At 42.4% G+C, this 15,738-nt stretch overlaps 1 protein-coding gene across 1 annotated transcript in view; it reads right to left on the reverse strand.

Annotated features, from left to right (window-relative positions):
* lrrc75a (leucine rich repeat containing 75A) overlaps nucleotides 1–12,525 on the reverse strand; it is a 124,586-nt gene extending 112,061 nt beyond the window's left edge. The window contains exon 1 of the mRNA XM_002935300.5: nucleotides 10,964–12,525. Within this exon, the coding sequence (XP_002935346.1) occupies nucleotides 10,964–11,230 (267 nt within the window). The 5' untranslated portion in view covers nucleotides 11,231–12,525. The remainder of the gene's footprint in view (nucleotides 1–10,963) is intronic.
* Between the last annotated feature and the right edge of the window lie 3,213 nt (nucleotides 12,526–15,738).

The raw sequence follows: 15,738 nt of genomic DNA on the forward strand, positions 1-15,738 counted from the left end.
CTCTCCACCCAGTTTCACTGCGCAAGAACATGACCTAGAAACAGACAGTTTTAGATAAAGCCTTATAGACTGGCAAAATGACAATACTGTTCTCATCTGTAACTTTGCACTTTGAATTTATACAGGCCCCTAGCACATTTACATTCTAAACATTACCACACACTGTTAAAGCTCACACTAATCTCAAAGCACTTTTATTTGCGCAGAACTGCTATAAAGCCAGTTGCATGGGGATTTATACACAGTCCATTAGCTATGGGCAGAGGACAAACTGTGACAGGTATATAAACAAAACAGCCTGCTATGTACAGGGAATCCTTTGTAAAAAAAAAAAACCACTGTATTCCAAGGGGATGCATGAGTCTGCTCAATTTTCTCTGCATCTGTATTCTAGGAAGATCATTTTTTTATCTTTAAATATGTCTCTAAGGGTAAAGTGAATCAAACTATTAGAGAAACACCAAAAATCTTTATCATTTAAGCAGACTTCAGTGTATGTACTTAGTAATATTATTTAGCAAATGCCTTAGCTGGATCAAATCTTTTGGGTTTTTACATTTATAGGCTTGTGATCATTTTTAGAAACAGTAGTGTAAAATACGACACAAAGATAGCGCATTAAACCACAGTCCTAGCTACTTTGCCTGATTTGTATATTCTACACGTGGTTTAATTGAGAGGGAGACACAAAGTGCAAAATATAACATCTAACCCAATGGTTATTGGTCAGTGAGTGCTCTCCTTTGGCTTATAAAATGGTGACAGATTTCAACTTTAGTTACATGAATACAGTATTCAGAGCAGAAAAAAAGTGTTCACCCTAGATTTTAACATAATTAAAGTTGGAAAAAATTAGAAAATAGGCATTTGCCCCAAATCTTCTCTGGACAGAAAAACACTACTACTACTACAGGTATAGGATCCCTTATCCAGAAAGTTCCAAATTACGGAAAGGCCATCTCCCATAAACTCCATTTTAAACAAACGATTCTAATTTTTAGAAATTATTTCCTTTTTCTCTGTAGTTTTAAAACAGTACCTTGTACTTGATCCAAATTTAGATGTAATTAATCCTTATTGGATGCAAAACAATCTTATTGGGTTTATTTAATGTCTAAATGATTTTTTAGTAAACTTAAATCATGGAGATCCAAACTGGAAAGATCCCTTATCTGGAAGACCCCAGGCCCCGAGCATTCTGGATAACAGATCCCATACCTGTACAATACAATGGCCTAATAAATGCTTAATTACATTCACATGACACAAGTTCTGTTGTCCTACGTCATATTTTTGGAAGAGCTACCCTGTATGTAATGTTTATTTACCCTGCAGCTAAATGTAGAATAACATGGTGAAATGTAACACTTGCAAGTATTGTATGACGGTGAATAAGTCATACAGTTTTTATCCTCACACAAAAGATTTTGAGCAGAGGACCAAAGCATTATAGCAGGACTCAAGCCACTTAGAAAGGACATATTATGATTGGTTAGCTTGTATTCATGCTTAATAGCAAACAGGCAGTGACTACAGCCAGAAGGAACTTTGCATCTTCATAGAACAAAAACTAAAAGAAATAATCATGCATTAGAAAAATGTCTATACGATAAAGAAGATAAAACATACTCTGCTATTACTCTAATTATTTTCCATATGTAAACATATTCTAGCACCCCAACAGTCACTATTAAATACAAAAAACAGACTACAGTTGTCCTTTTGAGGTGTAGGGTTTGCTTGGTTTGCATGTATACATACTGACAATTATCATTATGAAATAAGGATTGTGCAGGAACACTAGCTGCAGCCCTATACTATACATTCTATAGGTTATCCTCTTCCTCTGATCTAGTTTACCCTTACTAATATGAAGAGCACACTTTCTAATGCTATATTGGTCTGGACCATATTTTGGAGTGGCTAAGGAGAGCTGGAAGCTAAAGGATAACAATCTTTTCACCAACTATATTAATGCACTCACACCGCTGTCTCCAGCCATATTAAATGTAAGTGTAAGATGTACCGTACTACCTTGTTAATACAGGCAACTTTCAAACAGCTACATCAGGGATCCCCAACCTTTTATACATGTAAGCTACATTTAAATGGAAAAAGTGTTGGGGAGCAACACAACCATGAAAAAAGGTTCCTGGGGGTGCCAATAAGAGCTATGATTGTTACTTAATAGCCCCTATGTGGCTGACAGCCTACAGAAGGCTCTGTTTGGCATAATACTTGGTTTTTATGCAACCAAAACTTCTATCGTCTATGGTAGATGGCCTTCCCGTAATTTGGAGCTTTATGGATAACAGGTTTTCCGATAATGGATCCCATACCTGTATTCATCTAACAGAGAAATAAATATAAGGACTTAGCCTATGACCTGTATAGAACATACCATGGATATGTAACTATGCAAAAAGATACATGCATTTTATGAAGCAATCCAAATAATTAACTAGAGTACATCACTATACATTTATGGCCAATAGAAGGGATGCTTTATAGCTGAGAATGAATATGCTAAAGGAACTGAAAGATCTCAGTCATGTCTATAAATGCTAACACGAAAATCTTATGTAGGAAGTTTTCTAGGTAAGGGATATTTTTGTATTTTGAATCACCAGGTCATAAGGTAACCTCAATCAACATGAAAACCCCAATTATTCTGCTATCAACATGTATTTTTCATTAGTTAACATCAGTTACAAGTCTTAGGGTATATTTATCAAACTTTTTTCTGAAATCATAACACTGTACTTTGTACTGGTATGTATAGTTACTCATTTCAGACATATATTTATTTTTCTTTCTAATATGGGGTATATTTATCATGCTGTGTAAAAAGTGGAGTAAACATTACTGGTGATGTTGCTCATAGCAGCCAATCAGATGCTTTGCTTTGATTTTCCAACTATTGAAATCTTTTGCTGATTGGTTGCCCTGGGCAACATCACCAGTAATGCTTCACTCCACTTTTTACACAGCATGATAAATATACCCCATATTAGAAAGAAAAATAAATATATGTCTGAAATGAGTAACTATACATACCAGTACAAAGTACAGTGTTATGATTTCAGAAAAAAGTAAATCAGTAAAAAGTGAACAATTGTTTCTTTCTGGGGAATGGGTTTCTGGATATTAGATCCCTTACCTGTTCACAAGAAAGTTCTGTGTGTGCAATAAGCTGTAGGTTTATACTATATATTAGCAGGAAAATACAAAAGAAAATAAGCCTTACTCATTTGCTTTAATTTTTAGAATCCTAAGGCACCTTACACATCATTTTCCTAGCAGATACAAATCATATAAGAGATAAGTATGGGAGGAATGAATAAAAACAGGGGCAAACACCACACTGAATCAAATTATTATTGTGTGTCTCATATCTGCATTTCCCAGTGCCTATCCATAGGTGTTTCTGAAGCAGGGATGTACATGCGCATGCTTTGGTTAGCACAGCTCTGTGTCTCCATAAAAGGGATTAATACAAACCGTACCATCTGTACATTTTTCAATTCCATTCAGAAGGCAACACTCTTGCATCCATTCTGCAGGAGCCCTGAGGCACAGGTTTCTTAAAATACCCAAGCAAAGCACTCACAAATAAACAGTTTTGTTCACAAAGCAAAATCCCACATTTCTTAATACAACGTGCCTTGGATTACCAGCATGTGCTTGGGATGCAGAGTTTGGAACTGTGGATGGATGCTGCTGTGGCACAACTACAACTATGAGAAAACCACAACCATCACCATCTAAACCATCAGATGGTTCCTGGCAGAATGAGTGCCAAAGGCTGACTAGATGGTGTTATTAGTATTAAAGGAGAAGGAAAGGCTAATAAAGAGTTAATCTCAAGCTGCAGGCATACCTTCAATTGTCTCAATAGTGCCCTTAAATCTCCCCATATTTCACCTGTTCAGATGATCAGAAGCCAAACAGGAAGGAAAAACGCTGAGCTGTGTAAAGAAAGTTCCCATAATGCCTTGCTCTTGCACCGAGACCCAGACCAGTGGCTCAGTTTGTAAGACTATGAGGAAGCTTCCTCCTGATTGGCTCAGATCCATATTCCTAAGGGGGGGGAGTGAGTTCTTAGCATTCTTGAGGGAGGGGGGAGCAGGAGAGAGGAGAGAGCTGTGTGTTTCTGGCACAGGAAAACAGACACAACAAATCTTTTGAAAGAGAACTCAGTGCAACGTTTCTGTGAGTGCTTATGGCTGTATTTACATCAGGGGTGGGCAAACTTTTTGGCTCAGGGGCCACATTGACTTACAGACGGCCCGGGCCGGGCTGCACCAGCGTTACGCCCAGGGCCGCCATTAGAAATCACAGGGCCTCTCAGCTCCCACCCAGCATCCTGCAGCTCCCCACCCCAGCATCCTCCAGCTTCCCCCTTAGCATCCCACCCAGCATCCTGCAGCTCCCCCCTCAGCATCCCACCCAGCATCCTACAGCTCCCCCCAGCGTCCTTCCCATAATCCTCCTCAACATCCTCCCACCAGCTCCCCCCAGCGACCTACAGTTTCCTTAGGCTCCATCCTCCAGCGACCTCCTGCCTCCTCTGGCTGTGTCAGTCCCCCGGTTTACGCTGCATCTGAAGTCAGGAGTCGGCGGGCCGGATTAAAAAGGCAAACGGGCCGGATGTGGCCCGCGGGCCGTAGTTTGCCCACCCCTGATTTACATAGACCTTTGTGATAAAGCTTACTTAGTTTTTACCTTTCTTTGTCCTTTAATAATGCACTGACGATAATTATAGATAATTGTGATGGCTGGTTTCAGTGCCATAAGTCTTAAACCATGCAGTTATTAAAATAGGGTCCCATGAAATCCCACCTGATAATATAAGCCACAACGCCATTTCTACGGCATATTTTTTTCCGCCTGCACAGTCAAAAGCTTGATTAAGGGGGCACAGGAGGACTGACGGTTTGTCAGGCCTCATACAGTGACAAGTGAGCTCTGGTCTCAGGTCTGACCCTGTGCGACATGCTGCTCCTTGAGTGATAATGGGGCAGTTTGAACTGCTTTTTAACCAATGGGCAATACCAATTTGCTGACTGCACAGTTACTTCCTTTACTAATTAGACCTACCATATCACAGTGCGACCAATGTTATGGAAATGTTACATTTGAATTGAAAGAATTCTACAATCTTTGTTTGTTAGTATTAGCTAACCATTAGTGGGAAAGAGTAACCTGTATGCATTTTTAATCAGCAATGGCTCAATGGAAAAGGAGATGGCTAGCAAAAATAAGGTCAGATGCTATAAAAGAAACTAGTTACAATGAAACAAAGGTCACTTGTTTTTGACAAAAAGAAACGCCTGGCTTGTGAAAAAGAATTAACTTGCAAAAACAATATTGACATGTCTATTGAGGTTAATACTTTAAGCCACAAAACGCTCCAAGAAGTTCCTCAGAGTTCAACTATTTCTCTCATTCATACAACAAAAACATCTTTTCTAAAACCACAATACAGTCCCGTAATGAAACTAAAAAATCTTTAGTGTCACACCCATTGTTTACCCTGCTGCCTTTATACCAACAGACGACATTAACTGTTCCCCTAAAAATCTAGCTTGATTCATTCACAATCAATTATTTAGGTTCCACAATAAAAAAGGAATGCAACTCTTAGGGTGGAAAACAAAGCCAGTTTATGCCCATTTCAGTAAGGTATGCCGAATGATGCAGTGGCACCTATGTGATAAAAAAAACAACATATATAGTAAACAATGCAATGCTCCTGCAGTCAATACACCTACACATGTATGCATCTGCTGCAACTGACTATCCTATAATATATGCATAGGCACCTGCTCCCCACACAGCCACAGCACCTGCTGACCCCATCAGACCTCTCTCTAGTATTAAAGGTGGCTATACACGGGCAAATTTAAGATGACAATTTGGGTCCTTTAGACCAATTCACCAGATTATCTGCCCGTGTATGGGCCTCCCACACAGATATCTCGGCAAAAATCAGACAGATGTTGATTAGGCAGGCTTAAATTTCCCATCGGTTCGAGGAGCGCATCAGCTCATTGACTTATTGTGTATGGCCAACTTAAAGCAGGCCCAGAAACACTTTGCAGTTACCTGTCTAATTTAATTGTACAGATATTTTATTGAACTTTTGGTTTCTTACAAAATTCATAAGCTTTGTGAAAATTTGCCCAAATACACAACAAGCTTTACAACATAAGTCACTTATCATACTGGGCCCCAATCAGCTGCTATAAGAGCTCTGTCCATACAGGACTGCAATAAGATAAGAAGCCAGTCTGACTTCACACATGGTTATCTTTAAAGGAACAGTAACACCAAAAAATGAAAGTGTATAAAAGTTTACTTCAGAAAGTCTACTATAATTTATATAAATAAGCTGCTTTGTAGCCATGGAGGCAGCCATTCAAAGGAGAAAAGGCACAGGCACACAGCAGATAACAGATAAAACACTATTGTATTCTACAGAATTTATCTGTTATCTGCTATGTAACCTGTGCCTTTTCTCCTTTTTTCCAGCTTGAATGGCTGCCCCCGTGGCTACACAGCAGCTTATTATATAAATTATAGTAGTGTTACTGTAGCAAACACACCAGTTTTACCAGTGCAGGGCAATAGTGCATTATATTTTTATGACTTTAAAGCTCTTTCATTTTTTGGTGTTACTGTTCCTTTAATTCAGCCAAATTGTTATATTACTTAAGGCCAATAAAGGAGAAGGAAAGGCTAATAAAGAGTTCATCTCAAGCTGCAGGCATACCTTCAGTTCTCTCAATAATGCCCTTAAGTCTCCCCATATTTCACCTGTTCAGATGATCAGAAGCCAAACAGGAAGAAAAAACACTTAGCTGTGTAATGAAACTTCCCATAATGCCTCACTCTTGCACCAAGACCCAGACCGGTGTACATGCTCAGTGTGTAAGACTATGGGGGAGATTTACTAATCCACGAACGGTCCGAAGGCGTCCGAATGCGTTTTTTCGTAATGATCAGTATTTTGTGCGACTTTTTCATCGCCGGCGCAACTTTTTCGTATGTCCCACGATTTTTTCCTCGCCGTCGCAACTTTTTCTTATATTTTCCTTGACTTTTTCGTCGCCGTCGTGAAAAAATCGGATCGGTTGTTCCGACATGTACTATCGCTCAATATGAAAAAATCGCGACGACAACAAATTAGTCGCGCAAAATACAATAAAGTTGCAACAAATACGAAAAATCGCGACGGTGACGAAAAAGTCGCAAAATTTTTGTTTCCAATACGATTTTTTCCATTTCGGGATTCAGATTCGTGGATTAGTAAATCTGCCCCTATGAGTCAGCTTCCTGCTGATTGGCACAGATACACATTCCTAAGAGGGGGGAGTGAGTTCTTAGCATTCTTGAGGGAGGGGGGAGCTCTGTGTCTCTGGCAGAGGAAAACAGACACAACAAATATTTTGACAGAGAACTCTGTCCAACTGATTCATCTGGTTCACTACCTGGTTTAGCTGCTGTTAGTACATGTGCAGTGTAGTAAGGCAAACACATCCCCGTAAAAACTTCAGAAAAATTATGCTGTGTGGGTTGTGCTGATACATAAACAATTCTGCATTAAGGTGAAAACACACAGAGCTACAAGTAGCAGCTACTTGTCACACCGACTAAAATAGGCAATGCTGATCATTTACTAATAATTGTCTCTGTGTTTTAGCAGAGGCAATTATCAGTATTGTCTATAGCAAGTTATTTTCTGGAGTTTAGTAGCTGTGAAAGAGTAGCTGCTACTAGTAGCTCTGTGTGACTTCACCCTTAGGCATATTACTGGAGTATCAGAAGTGAAAGAGAAAAGGTGGTAAACCTGAGCAAGGGATGTAGGTATCTATAGCATAAGCGGAACTGGGCATGCAGTCAGTAAAAACACTTAAGACTAAAGCTGACAGGTACAGTATGTAGCCTACTTTAAGGTAAACCCCTTCTAGAAATAAATATAAATTAATTTATAATTTTATACACATATACCTGATTCCACTGAAAGGAAACCATGAAGGTCTGCCTATGCTACGGGTACCAATTCACCACTCCCACTTAAGCTCATAGGGGCCAATTCACTAAAGGTCGATAAAACAAGCGCTATTTATAGAATGCGTTAAAAATTTTATCACTTCTTGTTTTTTGTGACTTAAGATCGATTCACTAAAAGAACACTTGTCATAATTAAGAAGCGATGTTCTTTGCGGTATTTATCTGACGATGACCGATTTCAAGCATAATTTTCCGCCGTGTGTGATATATTTCGCCGTGTGCGATATTAGCGCACAATATTACGCACATAACCATTACTTTCTGAAAACTACTGTTCTGAAAATTACCATTTCCCTGAAAACTGTCACGCACTTTTTAACGCAAAAAAGCATGCGATAATCGTTATTGACCTTTAGTGAATCGGCCCCATAGAGTGATCCATAGGTCTTAATGTTAATGTTTACTACATAGGCCCAACTGAATAAGCTTACGTCAAAAATGGGGGTTGTAGTTCAACAACACCTAGGGAACAAACACCAATAGGATAACTTTTGGTTTTAACAGATGCAAGATATATCATTCTCAAATTTTAATAGCAAATTAGGGTTTTAATATGAAAATTTGGTTTCATATTTGGCCAAATCCAAAAATGATACATGTATTCGACTCTTATTACAATATTTCATGAACTGAATAAGAAGGAACCAAATAAACTATTCTTGTATCAATATTTTAAAGGAATTTATTAAATAACATCTATACAGTTAACAGGCTCCTAAAAGCATTTGGACCTACCGTATGTGTCCTGTTGTAAACAAACTCTAATCTCATGCATAGCACACAGGATTCAATAAACAACATGACCTGATTGTTACTACTGTCAGCGTACAGTATATCTGTAAGAACCAAGGAGCCAAGCCCCCCCAAAAAAGCAGCATTGATAAGTAAAGGCTTAACACAATCAACTGAACTGATTCATTTCAGATACAAATCAGATTTATAAGGCTACATTACCTGCCCAAACACACCCATAAACTGAGGGAACCAGAGACCCCAAACACACATCGAAAGCCTCTCATATTAAATGGAAAACAAACATGGAAGCATATATAGGTATGGGACCTGTTATCCAGAATGCTCGGGACCTGGGGTTTTCTGAATAAAGGGTTTTTCTGTAATTTGGGTCTCCCTACCTTAAGTCCACTAAAAAATAACTTAAACATTAATTAAACCTAATCGGATTGTTTTGACTCTATTAAAGGATTAATTATATCTAAATTGTGATCAAGTACAATGTACTGTTTTATTATTACAGAGAAAAAAGGAAATCATTTTTAAAAATTTGAATTTGATTACATTCGAGTCTATGAAAGATAGCCTTCATGTAATTTGCAACTTTCTCGATAACAAGTTTGTGGATAATGGATTCTATTACCTGTACTGTAAGCTGTACAACAGGTGCCCACTTTCTAACCCCCATTATTATGAGACCCAATACTGGACCAACTTTCTCCCCCATGAAACCCAGAATGCCTACTGCCTCATGCTTACTGACCCATGCCTACTGCCCCATGCTTACTGCCCCATGCCTACTGCCCCATGCTTACTGCCCCATGCTTACTGCCCCATGCCTACTGCCCCATGCTTACTGCCCCATGCTTACTGCCCCATGCCTACTGTCCCATGCCTACTGCCCCATGCCTACTGCCCCATGCTTACTGCCCCATGCCTACTGCCCCATGCTTACTGCCCCATGCCTACTGCCCTATGCTTACTGCCCCATGCTAACTGCCCCATGCTTACTGCCCCATACCTACTGCCCCATGCTTACTGTCCCATGCCTACTGCCCCATGCTTACTGTCCCATGCCTACTGCCCCATGCTTCCTGCCCCATGCCTACTGCCCCATGCTTACTGCCCCATGCCTACTGCCCCATGCTTACTGCCCCATGCTAACTGCCCCATGCTTACTGCCCCATACCTACTGCCCCATGCTTACTGCCCCATACCTACTGCCCCATGCTTACTGCCCCATACCTACTGCCCCATGCTTACTGTCCCATGCCTACTGCCCCATGCTTACTCCCCCATACCTACTGCCCCATGCTTACTGTCCCATGCCTACTGCCCCATGCTTACTGCCCCATGCCTACTGCCCCATGCTTACTCCCCCATACCTACTGCCCCATGCTTACTGTCCCATGCCTACTGCCCCATGCTTACTGCCCCATGCCTACTCCCCCATGCCTACTGCCCCATGCCTACTCCCCCATGCTTACTGCCCCATGCCTACTCCCCCATGCCTACTGCCCCATGCTTACTGCCCCATGCCTACTCCCCCATGCCTACTGCCCCATGCCTACTCCCCCATGCTTACTGCCCCATGCCTACTCCCCCATGCCTACTGCCCCATGCCTACTCCCCCATGCTTACTGCCCCATGCCTACTCCCCCATGCCTACTGCCCCATGCCTACTCCCCCATGCCTACTCCTCCATGCCTACTGCCCCATGCCTACTGCCCCATGCCTACTGCCCCATGCTTACTGCCCCATGCCTACTCCCCCATGCCTACTGCCCCATGCCTACTCCCCCATGCTTACTGCCCCATGCCTACTCCCCCATGCCTACTGCCCCATGCCTACTCCCCCATGCCTACTGCCCCATGCCTACTCCCCCATGCCTACTGCCCCATGCCTACTCCCCCATGCCTACTGCCCCATGCCTACTCCCCCATGCCTACTGCCCCATGCCTACTCCCCCATGCCTACTGCCCCATGCCTACTCCCCCATGCTTACTGCCCCATGCCTACTCCCCCATGCCTACTCCCCCATGCCTACTGCCCCATGCCTACTGCCCCATGCTTACTGCCCCATGCCTACTGCCCCATGCCTACTGCCCCATGCCTACTGCCCCATGCCCAGGGAGCTGTCAGGAGATGGCGTTACCTGGCGCAGGTGCCTCAGCAGTTCCATTGCCTCTTCCTGCTTGCCCTGCCTGACCAGCGCCATGATGTCCTGTATCATCCTGACCCTCCGATGATAAGGCGCCAGACTCCCGGCTCCGCTCTTCCCAAGTTTCTCCCCAGACCTCAGGCTGAAAGAAGCCCAGAAGTCCCCACGTTCCCTGGCCGGGGTGCTTTTGCGGGAGCCCGGGGCTTGCTGAGGGCTGTCCCCCCCAGACGCTTGGCAGACCTTGGTCTGCTTTGTGCCCATTGGTACAGAAGAAACTCCACGAGAGGCATCCGAATCGCAAGGCAAAGTCGCACAGCCGGATACACCTGGCGGGGATGCACCTGCAACAGGTCGGGAGCAGTCAGCACAGCCTGGGGGTGAGCAGCAAACATCGAGGGGGCAGCAGGCTTCCCATTCAGAGAGTTGGCTGGCCCTACCGCAGGAACTAAACAAATACTGCTCCCCCGGTCAGTAACTTTCCCCAGGCGAATCCATCCAAGTCAGAGGGGTGTTTCCCCCTTATTTTCTATCTCTTTCTTGCTCCCACAGTTTGCTCCCGGGCTATGGCAAGAGCTGGGGCCCCTCATGTGCCGCTGTGCGATCCGAATGAGGCAGTGCGACCCCTCTCATTGGCCAGAAGCGAGGGTCAGCGCCTCCTCAGCCCAGCGTGACAGCGGGACTTGGGACTTCTCCGCACATCCTCTCCCTGCTAAAAGTCTTCGGGCCGCCTTTTTTCTATAAGCCGATCCGATGGAAGTACAGTGCAGCCCCTCCCCCCGCACCTGGCTGTCCCCTATCAAAATCGGGGGCGGATTCCCGTGTGTGTAACCGGAGGGAGGGAGGCTGGCAGGTATTATTCCGACTATTACGAGTTCGGTGTCTGGCTGCCTCTCCTGTATCCAGCATCTCTTCCCATAGACACTGAGGGGGCAGTGCCTGTGACAGGGAGGAAGGCGTTTCCTATGTGCGACTGTCTGTGGCTGTGGCAGTACAGTGTGTGTGTGAGAAAGAACACAGGCGGATTTCCATTAACGCTTAAACCCTTGCGCTGACCGTAGCGCTGGGCTAGTTCCGGGGAGAGGGATGAAGGGGCGCAATGTAGGAGCCGGATAGTGACATGGCTGCGCCTCTGCAAGCGGTACAATAGCTCTGCCGCTCTCTTCTGAGCAACTTTAACTTGCTGTCGGTGCGCTTCCTACTTACTATGCCCGCAACTTCATTTGCGCCTTTATCCCTCCCTTCTCAGCCCTCCTGCGCCCATCTACTGAATTCACTTGTGTGCCCAGTCTCCTGGCACTGCCCACCTCTTGGGAACCCCACGAACCGACACGATGGTTCTGCTTCCCCCTCTGCGTCTCACTGGTGTCTCCTGCTGGCCGCATTCTCCTGCGACTAATCGGGCAAAGCAGCAGCAATAGCGTTAGGAGATCGCTGGCAGGAGGGTCACTTGCACTGAGAAAGTGTCATCTTTTCTTGGCAACTAAAATTATGTGCAGTGAACTTACAGGGAACGTATCTATTGCCTACACATAAAGCTGTGAAATAAAAGTCCTTTACAAATTAAACACGAAATCCAAAGTCTTATTTTTTTTATTAACCCATCCATACTTATAATCAATGTATTTTAAAATATGATCTGTCAATCATATATTGCTTGCCCCGCCTATAAAGAGGTGGAGCAGTCTATATGATTAGGTGATCAGACTTTTAATTCCAATTACTTTAATTTTACATTCAGGTCTTCCTAGATGTTGCCTAGATGGCTGGTACACAAGATTTTGGGGTTATACAAAACTTGCCTCAATATTAGTGTTGACATAGTGGCCCCTGCCTGCTTGCTGTGATTGTAAATTCCGAGACTGAATGAAACAAAATGTAAATAATTTGTATAGTGTAAGTAATGTTTATTATGCTTGACAAACATGATAGAAAGGGATATGAAATTATTTCTAAGGATGACAGGTCCCCTTTAAGCTGGCAAAGGGGCTAATTCAAAGGCTCACGGCTTTTGGCCAGAAATCTGGAGTGAACAAAAAGATTGATCTGTCTCATAGTGATTCTTCTAGAAAAATCAATGCAAAAATGTATCTCAAATATATAGTCGCTTTGTAATGTTAGGAGTGATTTCACTGAGAATACTGGCTTATATAGGTTTAGTGCAGTGCTCCTTATCCATTTTCTGCAAAGATTTATTGGCATGTTTGGGGTTAATTCATTGCTCTGCATCCATTTGGTCCATGATCTTACTGGTATGTCTGGGGTTAGTGCTCATTGACCATTTGGTACAGTGATCTTACTGGCATGTTTGGGGTTAATACAGTACTCCTTTACCATTTGCTACAGTGATCTTCCTGGCATGAATGATCTCCACCCTGCGTGTGCACAGATGAATTACACATTTAATCAGAACGGTAGGGGGCCAAATCAGCTACCTCCCCTGTGGTGTAAAGATTCTGGGGAAAACTGGTGTGCATGACACTGCTTTAGCCTCTCCAAAGAAATAAAACACCCCAGCCTATGTGTATGACTGTGTGCACATACTGTGTCTGTGTGAGCTTTCAGTTTGTGAGCAGCTAGTCAGCCTGATGCCCGGGAGAGACAGTCTGCTGCCATTGTACCTGGAGGAGCCTCCCAGAAAGCTATACTACCAACTATCTCACTTGCAAGTTTCCTGCCTTGGTCAGTGTGGTGCCTCAGCCTGTGTAATAGAAACCACTTGTCACAACTAGCACTTTTTAGCCATCAAAAATGTGCAGATGATCATTTTTTGGGTCTAAAAGGACTGTACTCAACCCTGACATGGGTTATTGCCATAGCTGCCATGCACAGTTATTGGTACTTGTTATATTTGCACATAGTTACAGGCTAACTGGTTTTGTCAAAGCTTGCTCAAACCCTTGCGCTGCCATGTGCAGTTATGTGGGTATCAAACAATGCCCATACCAAGAAAAAGTTCAAGAAGTTAAGCAATCCCATGGGTGGCATTTCAGGCTTGTAGTTCTCTAGTTGTTGTTAGACAACACTTCTCAGTGTGCTTGGTCTAGCATTCCACAACAGCTGTGGGAAGCGATACTTATAAAATGCTGTAAGTACTGCTGCTATCACTTTAAGTTATAAAGGTCGCATTCTGGTGTCTGGTTGTGCCGTTTATTAGGGTATCATTTGAAAGATGATGCATAGTAAAATTCCTGTCTTGTAGATTATATAGTGTTACATCGACTTTAACTTTAGATCTGCTGAAATTCCTCTTTTTTTTTCTTTGCATTTTCACATTGAAGCAAAAGCTAATTTCCTCTTTATAATATAAGTCCTTCTTTCTTGTCAAAACCCATCAGTCATGTCATGATTTATGAAAGAGCTTTGGGCACATTAATGTCTATTGCGTAGAAGGGTAATAGAAATGAAAAACCTCAATACAAGTGTTGTGAGAGAATTGCAAACAAGAAGCATATCAAATAAATATTCATGCAGATGTATGGTAAGCGGGACTGGGTATGTTTGTATGGTATTATTATTATTAATAACATGTATTTATAAAGTGCCCAAAATATTCTGCAGCACTGTACAATTAGTTTATACATTAAACATACAAATTTACATACAAAGCAACCCATAACTGATACACAAGGTGAAGAGGGGCCCTGCCAAAAGTATGGTGTATGGTGACGACTGACCTACAGCCTTTTAGCTGTCTGGGGATGCTGGAAGTAGTTCAGCAACATCTAGAAAACCATGGGTTGGATTTTTGTGTAAAGTTGAGTATTTGTGTATGGTATTTATACAATCAGAGTTTTAATATGTAATGGTGCTGTCATACACAAAAGTCTATAGGGTCCTTGAGGAGGCCTTAAAAATCCTTTTGGAGGGCTGCATCTGGTCTACAGGACTTCAGTTGGACTTGGACAGCCCTTGTGTAGTGCAGTGTTACAATTAATACATAAAATATTACAATTAATTTAATTGAGATAGTTTAAGAAGGAACCATAGAGTCACAACACTGTAGTATGTGAAGCTTTCAGCAACACAGACTTCAACATATTTAAGTATTAATGTCTTCCCAATTTAGAAATCAGGAGAGGGAAAGTGAGAAGAAAGAAGATGGATAATCATATTTCCAGGTTGTCTCAATGTCTTGGGAAGCTGTAAGCTCTGTAACCTGCCCTTAGCACCAACAGCTTTTGGAATAAGCCCAGTTGCCTCTGTGATGTATCTGTGACAGATAGGGTGTATTATTTGTTATGTTTACAATATTATCAACAAAAAACATCTTTGCCAGTTTGTTGCTTAGTAGTAGCTTGGTATATTTAATTCCGGTGAGTCTGGAAAAGAGCATTTGGAGCCTCGTAAGTGATCCTTTTAATTGTTATTGCTGCTTTAGTGTTTAAATACATTTTCCCTTTGCATTCTATTGATCTTTACTTTCCTTTACTTACATTGTATTTGACTGGTATCTCTTTCACAAACATACTGTATTCTAAATATTTAATGTCCTTGGAGAAGTTCCTTCTTGTCCTGCTGCCTTGGATAACCATGAATATTTATGCAACTGGTCTGGTTATGACGCGGTTTATTCTTAGATGGATGTGGAGGTTATGGGCCTTAAAGGACCACTAAAAGCCCAGATTTTTTCCCCCAGTTATTGATCTACTCTAAGCGATGTGGTATGCATGTCCTTAGGTGGAACAGCTCAAGTGGGGCTTTGTTTTACACCCTTTAATACCTAAATACAAAGGGATGCTGCTGCCACGAGGCAAGTTGCCTTAGGCAGC

This window comes from Xenopus tropicalis, chromosome 2 (genome assembly GCF_000004195.4).
Source record: "Xenopus tropicalis strain Nigerian chromosome 2, UCB_Xtro_10.0, whole genome shotgun sequence".
NCBI lineage: Eukaryota > Metazoa > Chordata > Amphibia > Anura > Pipidae > Xenopus > Xenopus tropicalis.